This window comes from Oncorhynchus mykiss, chromosome 21 (assembly GCF_013265735.2).
Source record: "Oncorhynchus mykiss isolate Arlee chromosome 21, USDA_OmykA_1.1, whole genome shotgun sequence".
NCBI lineage: Eukaryota > Metazoa > Chordata > Actinopteri > Salmoniformes > Salmonidae > Oncorhynchus > Oncorhynchus mykiss.
Genome location: NC_048585.1, coordinates 14,549,133 through 14,565,296, shown reverse-complemented (window position 1 = coordinate 14,565,296; position 16,164 = coordinate 14,549,133). Strand labels below are relative to the sequence as shown.

Here is a 16,164-nt window from a genome sequence, read left to right as displayed (position 1 = left end):
TATCCAATGCAATACTTTGCAAAAAATAAAATCACAAGAATAGAAAACAGAACAGGAAGGTCAAGAAAGTGGCAGTAAATGTGTACTTTTCCCCATACAAATCCTAGCATTACACCATGTGTAGATGTTTTTGGTCCATACAAATCCTAGCATTACACCATGTGTAGATGTTTTTGGTCCATACAAATCCTAGCATTACACCATGTGTAGATGTTTTTGGTCCATACAAATCCTAGCATTACACCATGTGTAGATGTTTTTGGTCCATACAAATCCTAGCATTACACCATGTGTAGATGTTTTTGGTCCATACAAATCCTAGCATTACACCATGTGTAGATGTTTTTGGTCCATACAAATCCTAGCATTACACCATGTGTAGATGTTTTTGGTCCATATGAATCCAGCTTAATAACCAAAGGCCAATGAATGTGAAGCACAATTGTGACCACTTTATAAATTCAATATTAACATACCCTGCTTTAACATATGCATTTTAATCTACCAAACTCCTACTGAAAACACATCTCCTACATATAGTTCACATACACCCCGGATGTGCAGTATAGGAATGTTAATTTGGAAGTCATAATGCAAATAATTCCAAAGGTAAAGGGCCATTGATGCCCAGAACTGGGTCATGTTCATTAGGCACAAAAGGAAGAAAACAGATTGCAACAGAGAGGGACTACCTGGAGTTCCCGCTGCGAGCCCTTATGAATATGACATGGCATCGAAATAGTTAACACAAACAAAGCAGCTCCTGTAAATAGTGACTGAAAGGACTCTAGGAGTTGAAGTTTGTTCTTTGCAGAGCAGCTCAACAGGCGTGGGGTGATGGGGCGAAAAAGTACAACGCCAGTAGAATGAGGTAAACCACCACCAAAGCAGTCCCTGGAAAGGAAACAGAGGTTCGGAATTCATTCTAATCCGTGATATCCGGCATAGCAACTCGAACCAAGCACAACAACTTACCCTGAAAGTAGTCAGACTTGCCATCCATGAAAATGTAGTTGACCACAATCACACTAAAGATGCTGGCCCAAAGATGCAAGTCACTGAACAGGAGCACGAATCCCACATCCTGGAAAAGAGATGGAATCCTGTTTAATGAGATCAACTCTGACCACTACAGTCTACGATCAAAACCTGATGCTTTATGTACAGAAACAAGTGAGATACTGACAATTATATTGATAAAGTGCACATCTGATGCAATTAATCACTATGCAGATAAATATTTAAAATGACTTACATAAAAAGTGTTGAACAAGATGAGTAAGGGAATCTGAATCATGCAGACTTGCACTGCTATGCAGTTTCCCGCCTCCAAGCTGCAGACAAATCAATGTCAGGTTACAGTTCTCAGAAACCCCAGGCCTAGGGGGGCAACAGCATTGCTCTGGGAATCATGTCAGATTTTCATGGCCAATTCGATAAGGGTGATCTTCAGACAGACAAGTCTCTCAACAAATGATGAGTTTGGGTAGGTGGGGCTTGGAAACATGACAGAGGCGGACAGCCAGTCAGTGGTCGTTGTCAGCTTGTAATGCTACTAGTCACTGGAGAAATACACTCATCGGGAGTGTAAAATATCTTTCACAAGCTCCATCAAGCTAGCTACCAGAAATGTTTACGGCAGGGTTCTGGACGGATTTCCCGGTGCTCAACTCCACCCTTTCCGCTCTGCCAAACTGACGTTGGTTTAGGTTTTATTTAACTTGGCAAGTCAGTTAAGAACACATTCTTATTTATAATGACGTCCTCGTAACAGTGGGATAACTGCTTTGTTCAGGAGAAGAACGGATTTTTACCTTGTCAGCTCGGGGATTTGATCTAGCAACCTTTCGGTTACTGACCCAATGCTCTAACCACTAGGCTACCTGCTGCCCCTACGTACAGTGTATGCTTGAACATTGGTACATTGCGGGAGGCAACCGGTCTGTCTAGAGATACTAGGTTATGCATGACGAGACAAGATCCATCAGGAGAGTGAAAACGCAGTATCCGAGCTTGATAGTGGCTTACCTGAGGCTGATGTTATTCTGCAGGGCAAACTGGATTCCGTTGAAGATCTCGGGAATTTCCGGCACCATCGCCAACACGGTCACGCCGATGAAATACTGCAGAAATCAATGACAGACAGTGACATATTGCACTAGCCTTTACATAGTCAGGACATAACACATTTTAAAAGTTGTTTGGCTATCCTTATGCTTATCCTGAACAGCAGGTCGCATCATGCGTGTAAAATTCAGTTTTATAAAATGACAGCGGCTTTCAATAATGAGCTTTCCAGAGACATTTTCTACCCAATTAAAACACATTTTATATTATATTCCCCTGGGTTTGGTCTCAGTTGGTCAATAGGCATGAAAAGGAAGGAAGAGGTTTAGAATGGAGTGAAACGGGGACGTACCATCTGAACCTATCCAATAAGAAAAGCGAATGTTTATTTTCTGTTGCACAACATTTTTCTACGCTGTGGCCTAATGAACATGACTCAGGTGTGGGCGTACCTGGGAGATGGCGGAGTGGTCGAGGATGGGTTTGATGTGCTCCGTGGTGAGGTCGGCACAGGCAGCCATTAGCAGCGTGGCCATGATCAGCACAGACAGAGCCCTCAACCTGGACCAGTGGACAGTACCGTGACCACCTACACACACACAAACAAACATTAGAAACCAATACAATGAAGTATCACACATTCCAGTTCCTGTCTACTATATAACCACAACACCACAACACTTTAGAACTCATGGGGAAAAGCGTTTGTGGTTGGTGGGCTCACCGCTGGCGCCCCCCGGTGGGCACTGACCCTGGTGGTGGTCGTGCACGTCACTGACTTGGATGTCGTAGATGTGGGAGTGGGTCTTCAGGGTGAAGATGAGGCCAATCAGGTAGGCGGAGGGCAGCAACACGGAGATGGTGTATACCAGAGGCCTGGAAAACAAGCCATACAGCAAGTAACTACAGCGCAGCAGACCTACTGACTGGTAACACCAACAAACCATGGGACAGAATGGGTGTTTTATTGGAACTTACTCAATATGTCTGAGATATAAGGGTTCGTTACTTCCACTCTGTTGAGAAACATAGTATGGCTTTAGTTTAATACATGCTTAAGCATTTGGGGCTACCCACAAACACCCCTCACAACATCATCATAACACACTTCCACAGTAGTCACGACACTACAGACGTGGCTTCAAATCATACTGGTTTTCAATCAAATACTTGAAAGAAGCCTGTCTGGAATACCAGATGGATGGGTTCGGGTTACCCCTTCTGGCCACTGGGTCATTGGTTCCATTGCGCCAGATAAGCTCAATCAAGTGCAGTTCAAGTATTATTTGACCCAGAGACGCGTCACAGCAGCACAGTCAATGTAATAGTTCATAATGATGATGCAGCAGGCGAACAGGAGATGTAGGTACTAACCATGTCATAGTGGCAGTCCATACAGGTAAAGGGCCCGCTGGTGTTGGCTTGAGAGCTAGAGCAGCCCGCACACACCAGGCTACCGTAGGCCTTGGAGAACAGGGTTGGGGCAAATACGCCTGCGGGACAGAACAAAGTGTGTGAACTTGTTCGTAGATGTGCGTGTGTGTTCAGACTTCAAATCACATTTTATCGGTCACATACACGTGTTTAGCAGATGTTATTGCGGGTGTAGCGAAATGCTTGTGCTTCTAGCTCCGATAGTGCAGTAATATTAACAGTTTCACAACATATACCCAAAATACACGTAAATCTAAGTATGGAATGGATTATATATATATATATATATATATATATATATATATATATATATATATATATATATATATATATATATATATATATATACACACATACATACATATGTCAGAGCAGCATTGGACTAAGATAGTGGCATAGTATAGAATACAGTATATTCATATGAGATGGGAGATGCAATATTTACACACAATTAAAGTGACTAAGATACCGTAGAATAGTATAGAGTACAGTTTACACATATGAGATGAGTAATGCAAGATACGGAGACATTATTAAAGTGCCTAGAGTTTCATTTCCTTAAAGTGACCAGTGATTCCTAATCTATGTCTATAGGCAGCCGCCTCTGATGTGCTAGTGATGGCTGTTTAGCAGTCCGATGGCCTTGAGATTGAAAAACAGTTAGTCTCCCAGTCCCAGCTTTGATGCACCTGTACTGACCTCCCCTTCTGGATGATAGCGGGGTGAACAGACAGTGGCTCGGGTGGTTGATGTCCTTGATGATCGTTTTTGCATCCCTACGGCATTAGTGCTGTAGGTGTCCAGGAGGGCAGGAAGTTTGCCCCCGGTAATGCGTTGGGCAGACCGCACCACCCTCTGGAGAGCTTTGCGGTTGTAGGCGGTGCAGTTGCCGTACCAGGCGGTGATACAGCCCGACAGAATGCTCTTGAATGTGCATTTGTAAAAGTTTGAGAGGGTTTTAGGTGTTACGCCAAATTTCTTTAGCCTCCTGAGGTTGAAGAGGCACTCTTGCGCTGCCTTCACCACACACCGTCTGTGTGAGTGGACCATTTCAGTTTGTCAGTGATGTGTACGCCGAGGAACTTGAAGCTTTCCACCTTCTTCACTGCGGTCCCATCGATGTGGATAGCGGGGTGCTACACAATCTAATTTTTGTTGACATTGAGTGAGGTTATTTTCCTGGCACCACCCTCCCAGAGCCCTCACCTCCTCCCTGTAGGCTGTCTCATCGTTGTTGGTAATCAAGCCTACCACTGTAGTGTCGTCCGCAAACTTGATTGAGTTGGAGGCATGCATGGCCATGCAGTCGTGGGTGAACAGGGAGTACAGGAGGGGGCTGAGCACGCACCCTTGTGGGGCCCCGGGGGGGCGACCCGTCAGGAAGTCCAGGACCCAGTTGCACAGGGCGGGGCTCAGACCCAGGGCCTCGAGCTTGAAGGGTACTATGGGGTTGAATGCTGAGCTATAGTCAATGAACAGCATTCTTACATAGGTATGCATAGCTCCAGATTGGACAGGACAGGGTGCAGGCGATTGCGTCATCTGTGGACCTATTGGGGCAGTAAGCAAGTTGTAGTGGGTCTAGGGTGGCAGGTAAGGTAGAGGTGACATGATCCTTGACTAGTCTCTCAAAGCACTTCATGATGACAGAGGTGAGTGCCATAGGGCGATAGTCATTTAGTTAAATTTCCTTTGCTTTCTTAGGTACAGAGACAATGGTGGCAATCTTGAAGCATGTGGGGACAACAGACTGGGATAGGAAAATATTGAATACATCTGTAAATGGGACATTATTAACATGCTATGAGGACGCAGCTAGAGCACATGCTCTGAGGACGCAGCTAGAGCACATGCTCTGAGGACGCAGCTAGAGATACCATCTGGGCCGGCAGCCTTGCGAGGGTTAACACGCTTAAATGTCTTACACACGTTAGCCACAGAAAAGGAGAGCCCACAGTCCTTGATAGCGGGCCGCGTCGGTGGTACTGTATTATCCTCAAAGCGAGCAAAGGTGTTCAGCCTGTCCGGAAGCAAGACAATGGTGTCCGCGGCGTGGCTAATTTTCCTTTTAGAATCCGTGATGGTCTATAGACCCTGTCACATATGTTGTGTCGGGGCCGTTGAACTGGGACTTAACTTTGTCCCTATACCGACATTTAGCCTGCTTGATTGCTTGGCGGAGGGAATAACTACACTGTTTGTATTCCTCCATATTCCCAGTCTTCTTGCCCTGGTTAAATGCAGTGGTTCGCACTTTCAGTTTTGAGCGAATGCTCCTCTCTAGCCACGGTTTCTGGTTGGGGTAGGTTTTAATAGTCACAGTGGGTACAACATCTCCTATGCACTTCCTGATAAACTCATTCACCGTATCGGTATATGTGTCGATATTCTTTTCTGAAGCTACTCTGAACATATCCCAGTCCTCGTGATCAAAACAATCTTGAAGCGTGGATTTCGATTGGTCAGACCAGCATTGAATAGTCATTACCACGGGTGCTCCCTGTTTGAGTTTCTGCCTATAGGAGGAGAGGAGCAAGATGGAATCGTTGTCTGATTTGCTGAATGGAGGGCCTTATATGCATTCTGGAAGGTAGTATAACAATGGTTGAGGGTTTTAGCAGCGTGAGTACAACAATCAATATGTTGATTGAATTTCGGGAGCCTTTTCCTCAAATTTGCTTTGTTAAAATCCCCAGCTACAATAAATGCAGCCTCAGGATATGTGGTTTCCAGTTTGCATAAAGTCCAGTGAAGTTCTTTGAGGGCCATCGTGGTATCGGGCTTGAGGGGAGATGTAGACCGCTGTGGCTATTATTGACGAAAACTATTTTGGGAGATAGCATTTGATTGTGAGATATTCTAGGTTGGGTGAACAGAAGGACTTGAGTTCCTGTACGTTACACCATAAGTCGTTAATCATAAAACATATACCTCCACCCTTCTGCTTCCCGGAGAGTACATCTCGGCGCGATGTACTGAGAACCCAACTGGCTTTACAGAGTCAGACTGTATATCTCGAGGGACTTGCCTGTGTGCACACGTGTTTCTTTGTGTGTGCTTACATATGTTTGTGTGTATCTGTGCATGTGTGTTCATGCTCTTACCTCCTACTGATATGAAGAGCAGTGCTGAGCTGACCCCTGCAGAGCGGCTGTTGAACCTCTGCTCCCTGTGTTTAAAGCCCCCGATGATCATGCTGATACCCTGGGTAGACAGGAGACATGATGTAGTCCAGTCACTAAACCTCCAGTCACAAGTCCCCTGTGCTCAAGGCCAAGTGAAAGTCAGAGTCTCTTATGGCTGAAATCCCAGTCCCCGTGTTTGAGTTCTGGTCCAAGTGCTGGGTCCACATTAAGTCAAAATAACTTTATTTAACCCGTCAGATATAGAGTAGCGGCAAGAGGGATTTCCTCAAATGGTTTGCTATCCATTTTCCTTTCTGTGCCACCAAATGTTTGCATACTGGTAATGTTACCAGGGCCACATTCAGTTGAAAACATTGCAGATTTAAAAAAAATTACCATGAATAGAGCCAACATTATTATCCCTTATGTCAGTGAGGCATGTTTGTTCTACATAGCATATTTCTATCTGAACGTTCCAAAATGTTGCATCCTGCTGAACGTGCCCCAGGTGGTTGGCTATAGCTAACTAATGAGGTAACATGACTGAACAAGATGTAGCCTAAACAAAATGGTTAAGTCCCGTCTGCAAGTAGCCTCGTTTTAGAACGGTCCGCGATATGATTTATACATGTAAAATGTGTAGCGACGGTATTATGGGTCATGTCTTTTTAACGGTAAGGGCTAGAATCAAACCATTTTCTCTGACGAATATAAGGAGAAGTGGCTAGTATGTTGGCTACATAACCGGGCCATGAAATGCAGTGGGGAAAGTGCGAGGGGTTGAACGAGTCTACAAATTCAAAAACAATTCTATACTTAAGGGAGAGAAAAACATAGCTAGACTGTTGTTCTACTATTCAACTTAAAGCTGCTACTGTTTTTACATTTCATGAAGCATCTTGTGTTTTTTAACCAGGCAAGGGGTATCTATCTAATTAAGAGGCTGGTGGTGACTGGTTAGCTACAGGGAAGAAAGTCGCCTGCGTGATGTGTATAATCGGAGGCGGAGCTGAGCCTGTCTGGCCACACACATCGCTTGCTCCCCTGCAGCTCACCAGCTGGATGTAGGCTAGGCTGTGTGTGGTGCATCCGATCCACTGCAGAATAGAACCTTTTCCTTAGTTCTAGTTTTCTGGGTCTATTTAGTCAGTTATAGTCTCATCAATTGCCACTGAAAAGTAGGTGTTTGAGTAATACTGAGGAAATAAACACTGGTGTTTGTGTGTCAGTCTTCGAGGGTAATGTTTTCGTGTATATCAGTGAGATGCCTGTGTGTGTCTAGGTGCCACTCACTGGGATAAAGAGAATACAGCCCAGCAGGGTTCCAGTGAGAGCAGCCTTGACGATCTCCTCATAGCACTTGGTGCCGGCCTTGTGACCCCTCAACAGGGCAGTGATGTAGAAGGTCATCTCTGTGATGGAGCCAAACGTGGCGTTAACCACTGCTCCCACCGCAAAGTTACTCTGGGCTGAGATACTGCAGAGAGAGACAGCGTGTTACTCTGGGCTGAGATACTGCAGAGACAGACAGCGTGTTACTCTGGGCTGAGATACTGCAGAGACAGGCAGCGTGTTACTCTGGGCTGAGATACTGCAGAGACAGGCAGCGTGTTACTCTGGGATGAGATACTGCAGAGACAGGCAGCGTGTTACTCTGGGCTGAGATACTGCAGAGACAGGCAGCGTGTTACTCTGGGCTGAGATACTGCAGAGACAGGCAGCGTGTTACTCTGGGATGAGATACTGCAGAGACAGGCAGCGTGTTACTCTGGGCTGAGATACTGCAGAGACAGACAGCGTGTTACTCTGGGCTGAGATACTGCAGAGACAGACAGCGAGTTACTCTGGGCTGAGATACTGCAGAGAGCGACAGCGAGTTACTCTGGGCTGAGAAACTGCAGAGACAGACAGCATGTTACTCTGGGCTGAGAAACTGCAGAGACAGACAGCGTGTTACTCTGGGCTGAGAAACTGCAGAGACAGACAGCGTGTTACTCTGGGCTGAGATACTGCAGAGACAGACAGCGTGTTACTCTGGGCTGAGATACTGCAGAGAGACAGCGTGTTACTCTGGGCTGAGATACTGCAGAGACAGACAGCGTGTTACTCTGGGCTGAGATACTGCAGAGAGACAGTGTGTTACTCTGGGCTGAGATACTGCAGAGACAGACAGCGTGTTACTCTGGGCTGAGATACTGCAGAGACAGGCAGCGTGTTACTCTGGGCTGAGATACTGTAGAGACAGACAGCGTGTTACTCTGGGCTGAGATACTGCAGAGAGACAGCGTGTTACTCTGGGCTGAGATACTGCAGAGACAGACAGCGTGTTACTCTGGGCTGAGATACTGCAGAGAGACAGTGTGTTACTCTGGGCTGAGATACTGCAGAGAGACAGCGTGTTACTCTGGGCTGAGATACTGCAGAGCGACAGACAGCGTGTTACTCTGGGCTGAGATACTGCAGAGCGACAGACAGCGTGTTACTCTGGGCTGAGATACTGCAGAGCGACAGACAGCGTGTTACTCTGGGCTGAGATACTGCAGAGCGACAGACAGCGTGTTACTCTGGGCTGAGATACTGCAGAGCGACAGACAGCGTGTTACTCTGGGCTGAGATACTGCAGAGCGACAGACAGCGTGTTACTCTGGGCTGAGATACTGCAGAGCGACAGACAGCGTGTTACTCTGGGCTGAGATACTGCAGAGCGACAGACAGCGTGTTACTCTGGGCTGAGATACTGCAGAGAGACAGCGTGTTACTCTGGGCTGAGATACTGCAGAGAGACAGCGTGTTACTCTGGGCTGAGATACTGCAGAGAGACAGCGTGTTACTCTGGGCTGAGATACTGCAGAGAGACAGCGTGTTACTCTGGGCTGAGATACTGCAGAGAGACAGCGTGTTACTCTGGGCTGAGATACTGCAGAGAGACAGCGTGTTACTCTGGGCTGAGATACTGCAGAGAGACAGCGTGTTACTCTGGGCTGAGATACTGCAGAGAGACAGCGCGTTACTCTGGGCTGAGAAACTGCAGAGACAGACAGCGTGTTACTCTGGGCTGAGAAACTGCAGAGAGACAGACAGCGTGTTACTCTGGGCTGAGATACTGCAGAGAGATGCACCATTTGAACTACTAACACAGAATTTTACCACCACCAAATTTAACTATCAACCAGCCTCAGGGGTGATTCTATTCAGAGGGCCTCGGCGGAGCACAAGCACGTCATTACATCCACAAACGTTCCGACTCATCAACCACTGTCACTTTTGGTTCACTATCATTACACAACCGGACAAAAAAGTGAATCATATAAACTCTACATGTGGACTTAACATCTGTTCAAAATAATGAGAACAATTTGACTCTAAGCTAGCCTCTTACTGTGGTTCTGGTACTTTGTTCAAGTTGGCAGAGCAGACTGGGGGTGGGGGGGTCTTACCTGGCGATGCCCATGCCAATATAATAAGACAGTGGGATGATGGAGCTGACGGCAGCGGCGAACTTGGCCTCCGAGCTGACAAACTGGTTCTCTGTGTCCACGTAGCCGACCACCAGGGTTGTGATGACCAGGGGCAGCAGGTCTGGGTGGACACACTGCTTTAAGGAGCGCCAGTGGAAAGTCTACAGTGCTGTGTTGGATATCAACTACATTGCAGAATCACAGATCTATAAATAACCTTGCATCCTAAAAAACTACTCATTGTGTGAACCAAATTAATGATTTTATACCTCTTTTTGCTTAAACCGATTCCCTCAAACCTGCTGATTGTCTGCTTTCAACAAAGTGGTGATGCACTGTAAAGAACCACTAAGCAGAAATTATGACCACTGCTGGGCAAGGGAAAAAAGTGCAACTTGCAGGTCATTCCATTAGGTCCTTGGTTGTGTTCTAGGTAATCTTTTTTGTCGTCAGGCTGCCCAACTCATAATATCTCTATAGCAAATTAATGTGGTTCCTAGGACACAAAACACTTCTCCAGGTCTGATCATCTAAGCCGTGTGACTGTATAAAGACGACCTGGAACGCCCCCACCAGTTCCCTGGAATGAATCAGGTGATAGATAATCACAACCATAATGGTCTGTTAAAGGATACTGACAGCGAACACATTGATTCCGTCCAAGGTGTATTTGTAGTAGTACCAGTTGAAGGCGTGGTAGCAACAGAGAAGCACTTGGCTATCACACCCTTGCGGCTGCAAAAGAGACAACATAAAAAATAAAAAAAAACATAGCAAAGCAATCGTCAAATTATACATTTCCAAATCTAGGAAAAGGATTCCTCTAAAAAACACTGCCATTATTTGAAATCCACAGGGCCAAGTTAATGGGTTGGATTAAAGTGGTAACAAGTACAGAGGCTGTGATAATGTCAACACCACATGGAAGGGGAAGATCTTGATGAGCTCGTCCACCTTTTTCAGCCGGTGGATGTGGACGTCCTCAGGGGGCATGAGGAGGATGATGGCCAGGGTGCGGGCATTCATCTTGGCCACGGGGATGGTGAAGACCAGGATCCAGGAGAGGAAGCAGGCCAGGCTGTGGATCAGCCCCAGGAGAGGGTAGCCTAGCAACAACCACACATAGGTACTGACACGACACTACACCCAACAGGGCACAGCACAGGAGACCAGGCAGGCAAGCAAGCAGGCACAGACACGCATGCAAACACAAACAAAAGCACATGCACAGACATAGTGGGGAGAGATGGGAAAAAGTACTGGTTATGAAATGGTCTTGGCAAAAGCTTGAAAACAGAGCAGCCAATCAGGCACTCCGATTGAGTTTAGAGATTGATGTCTTGTTAGTCTGAACAAACTAAACACATTCCATCGCAATCCACATAAGGAAAACAACATACGATATAACTTTTGACATAAATATTATTTGAGAAAATATTAGCCCACACAGGGGTTGAGGCGATAGGCGAGGGGACAAGACTCACCCAGTAACGCGTCCGTTGTGGGGGGACCTCGATGGGGACAGAAGGGGGCATGAGCAGGGGTGTAGACTCCTTCACCTCCTTTGAGTCAGATTCCTCTGGGATGGCCTCGCAGTGAGGGAACTTCACACAGCATCGCCTGACCAGGCTTCTGGGCTAAACATCCAGGTGAAAGGAGGAGGGAGCGTGATGGATGGAGGGAGCGAAGGAGAAAGCGTGATGGATGGAGGGAGCAAAGGAGAAAGCGTGATGGATGGAGGGAGCGTGATGGATGGAGGGAGCGAAGGAGAAAGCGTGATGGATGGAGAGAGCGTAATGGATGGAGGGAGCGAAGGAGAGAGCGTGATGGATGGAGAGAGCGTGATGGATGGAGAGAGCGAAGGAGAGAGCGTGATGGATGGAGGGAGCGAAGGAGAGATACATTATTAAACCTTATTAATAAATTCCAACAAACACTAAGCAATAGTATCAGGAGCATCAGTTTGACTATAACAATATTAAAATGGGCCCAGAGAATGAGAGAGTATTGAGGTGACAATTGCACACACTTCTAACAAGACCATGAATATAGCTGGGTGTTCAAGTCTTTAGTTATTTATTGTTGAGTTGTTGGACCTAGTTGTTGTAACAGTGTATGAGGAGCAAGGAGAATGATGAACACAGGGATCAAGCTGGTTCCTCGAGGCTATACGTCACCCTGACCAGGCAATAATCAATGGAGAACAAGCCAAGACAAGAGCATAGTCAGCCAGTCATAACTGTTACCTTTAGTATGGACTTCCCAAAGGGCCACAGAAAGTAGCATGATAACTTCCAACACAGCTTCCCTGAAATAACATTCCAGACCCCAAAATATTAGAATTTAAATTCAGATTTATGTCATCCCGACGTAAATAAATACAGATTTTATTTAAAAGAACATTAAAATGTGTGTGTTAGATGAAAGGGGTTCCTACCATAAGGAACTCCAATGATGGTCAGAAACATTAGGAGACAGACCAAGAGGTAGGCTAAAGAGATCCACCATCCAAATAAAATCAAGTATGCGATGTTTCCACAAGTGATCAATGAACCTGAAATCAAAGAGATAAAACAAGTGTATTCTATTCAACAACATATAGTCTCTACTCTATATCTATAGAACACTGCAATCTTGAGTATTTTTACCTCAAACATTTAAAAAATGATTCACATCAAGCCATGGTCGTGTTCATTGGGGCACATGGTAGCTAAATGTTTTCAAAAACGTTGCCACGGAAAACAAAAAACAACATTTCTTATTGGACATGTTCAGATAGTATCTCCCCGTTTCGGGGGCAGTTATCTCCGTTTGGTGACTACTGAACACGACCCGCACCTTTTCTAATGATCGTCATATTAGAGGTTCCGCAGGGGGCAAGTGAATTAGGAGCAGGAGGACAGACACTAACCTTGGGGTCTGACAAAGTTCAGCTCTGAGTACAGCTCCCTCACAATGTCCGACCTGTCCTCGATGGGCCTCTCAGTCACGTGACTCTTCCACTTTCTGAAGCCAAACTGAACATGTGCACACACACAACCAGACACAGACACACCATCACTTCCAAATTGAAGAGATATTTTGTAAATCATTCAAATGAAAACTGTTTTACATGGAAGACAAAAACTGCCAGGCTTTTTTTACTCCGTTGTGTCCAACACTCCACCCACCCTGTAGTTGTTGGCCAGTTTGTTTGCCTCGACTTCATTCTCTGCTCGGATGGTGGTCCTCAAGCTCGAGCCATCCTGCCAAACCTCTTCCCCATAGTGACATGGAGTGGTGCCTCCTGAGGGAACAGACACCAAGTTGCCAAACAAATGGATGAAATGGTCCGGCCAAGACGAGGAAAAAATAAGACAAGAAAATGGATGAGGTCTTCCATGAAGTATCACACACTAACATATGGACATTTAAATATGATTTGATATAGCAGAATTTCATGAATATTGTTTCTCCCAAGCGTGTAGAGCTTAGCCAGCCCAAAAAACTAAATTACACCAATGCTATCGGTTGTACTGAGCATCATGGGTACTTTAACAAACAGTCAGTGTTGGTTGTGACTGTATGTGTTGCCAGGACAGGCTGTAGCCTCACCTTTGTGTGCAGACAAACATTTGGGGGTGTATTGGTGGGAGACATCTGGGGAAGGGGTTTCGGCCACATGACTGCCAATGTCCACACACAGTCGGTCACACTGGGATGTACGGCGGTAGACCCTGGGGTCATGGTCCCATTGGGTATCTGAGGGAACAAACGAGAGAGAGGAACAAACATTGATATGAAACAACCTACCCTTCAATGTCTCCATTAAGTGTTTATTCATCAACATAACTTGTGTAGGGTAACAAATTACATCCGAGAAGATGCAGGTAAACTTGCATAAAACGTTCAGAATAAAATTATACATTTATTAGTAGAGGTAGGTATCCCCCAGAGAACTAAACTCAACAATGATAGACAAACAGAATCCATATGGCATAACTACAGCCAGGAGTTTCTCCTCATCAGGAATAACTCTGGATCCCAGTTGGTCAGGTCATGTGAGACCTGTGAGGACCAATGCACTAAACCCGTCAAGTCAGTGCGTGACTAACGGAAAGCTCCTGACAGTCACATGCAGCGACACCCAATTCTTCAGTGCAGTGATACCGGTGAGACTGATGACATTATCTATGGATTTCAAATGTTAGTGGATTTAACGAGCACTATGATGATGCACACACATGTTGCCTCTTTAATGCCTCTGTGGAGGTTTACCACTTTGACAGGGGAGCAAGATAACTTTACAACTTGTCTTTAAAAAAGGACAAGCAGCGTTTTCTAAGTTGAATTCATAGAATTTGAAATGGTCATACATGGAAAATCCAGAGAGCAACAATTACTTGTAAATCCAACATGCGCTCTCTCCTGACCTGACATTCCCCAAGCTTACACATCTCCACAGGACTTAAGATGAGCATCACTGTCCCAAGACTCCTAACTGAACAGGGAAGGGATTCTTTTCAACATGTGACATCGTCTTCATGCAACTTCAATTATGAGACGGGCCAGTCAATCAATAGACTCACAGTTCTCATAATCTGAGGGAAAGCAGATTCATATTATTTTCAATTAAATACAAATTTAGTGAAAGCATTCCTCCTCATGTTGACATGTCTTAAAATGAGCTATCCTCATGTTGTTGTAATCTTACCACTACTGTAGCAAAAGGCAGTGTTTCCCAAACTCGGTCCTGGGGCTCCCCCTGGGTGCACATTTTGGTTTTTGCCCTAGCACTATACAGCTGATTCAAATGATCAAAGCTTGATGATGAGTTGGTTATTTGAAACAGCTGTGTAGTGTAGGGCAAACACCAAAATGTGCACCCAGGGGGCCCCAGGACCGGGTTTGGGAAACCCTGCCTTAAGTAATAGTGCAGTGTAGCCTACAATCTCTGGTAATAAGAGTCCATAAACTATTTTCAGAATCTGGTTCCAATATCTGTGAACAGAAAGACATACTGGGGGTCTGAACAAATGATCAAGCAGTTTTCAGATGTTTATTCACCGTTCCTGTGACGTACAAGTCTGTGAGGCCTGGTTATCCTAGATACATTAAGTGTAAAAAAATATATATTTGGGGGCTCCTCCGCACAAACTAAATATTGTGAAATCTAAGGAAAGCAGCCTACCCATACACAACACAGGTGATTTTAATCAAAGTTAACTACTGAACACTAACTGACAAGGAACAAATATAGGCTTTTCGAAATGTCGAACCTTCTATGAAAGGTGCAAAACAAATGCCAAAGTGCACCTTGAGAGCTGTGTCTATGTACGACACAACAATTGTTGCAAACGCACGAATATCGCGTGCTAAAGAAACCGCGGAGATGGATAGAAGGAACGTTTACGATTTGTTCTTACCTGAACTTTCAGCCGTGGACCTCCGCCTACGCCTCTCCGTATCAACAATAGGAGCTTTAATGTGGGACATTATTATTGATTATAATTCCCATAGAGATAACACCACGCCGGTTTTATCAACTCAATCCCGTTCTTCAGCGTTTCTCTGTGCGCTTCCTAACCATTGATGACATACATGCATGTATCTAAACAACTCGTGGGAATTGTAGATCATCATATCTTGTCCTTCTCCATCGACTGCATTCTGGGATGTGTAGTGACTCTGTGTCATGTCCTGTGCCCATTCTAAATATAAAACAAATTTGTTTGAAAATCCAATTCACAATTTATGCTGTTTATGATGAAATATGTTCTATTGAATAATATGTATTTTCTGTCATGCTGTGTAGACCTATTTCAGGGATGGCCAACATTGATGCGGGTGGGGGCAGTTGTTTGAAGTTTTTAATATAATATCTGAGTGAGACAGACTAACACGATCAATGGGGCCTCTGTTGGTTTTTCGACCATAAACCAAGTTGGGTCAGCTGGACGCTAAACTAATTTAGCAATCTAAAAAATGTTAGCTGACATGGTGGGCTAATTGACTGACTATCCGTGACTGTACTAACAAGAGAAAAACTGTTGATGCCCAACCAAATTTCGAAATTGCACCTTTTGTATTCTACTATTCTA

The 16,164-nt window shown here is 45.2% G+C and overlaps 1 protein-coding gene across 1 annotated transcript; it reads right to left on the bottom strand.

Annotated features, from left to right (window-relative positions):
- Nucleotides 1–92: 92 nt before the first annotated feature.
- LOC110490791 (low affinity vacuolar monovalent cation/H(+) antiporter) lies at nucleotides 93–15,780 on the bottom strand. The gene is made up of 20 exons (XM_036957046.1): nucleotides 15,490–15,780; nucleotides 13,679–13,825; nucleotides 13,255–13,370; nucleotides 12,996–13,101; nucleotides 12,522–12,638; nucleotides 12,331–12,392; nucleotides 11,569–11,721; nucleotides 11,039–11,224; nucleotides 10,720–10,819; nucleotides 10,064–10,205; nucleotides 7,920–8,103; nucleotides 6,606–6,705; nucleotides 3,442–3,560; nucleotides 3,046–3,083; nucleotides 2,792–2,943; nucleotides 2,520–2,656; nucleotides 2,029–2,123; nucleotides 1,256–1,334; nucleotides 976–1,084; nucleotides 93–894 (listed from the first exon to the last, which is right to left on the bottom strand). The coding sequence occupies exons 1-20, from the start codon at nucleotides 15,557–15,559 to the stop codon at nucleotides 821–823; spliced, it is 2,286 nt and encodes a 761-aa protein (XP_036812941.1). The 5' UTR covers nucleotides 15,560–15,780; the 3' UTR covers nucleotides 93–820.
- Nucleotides 15,781–16,164: the final 384 nt, after the last annotated feature.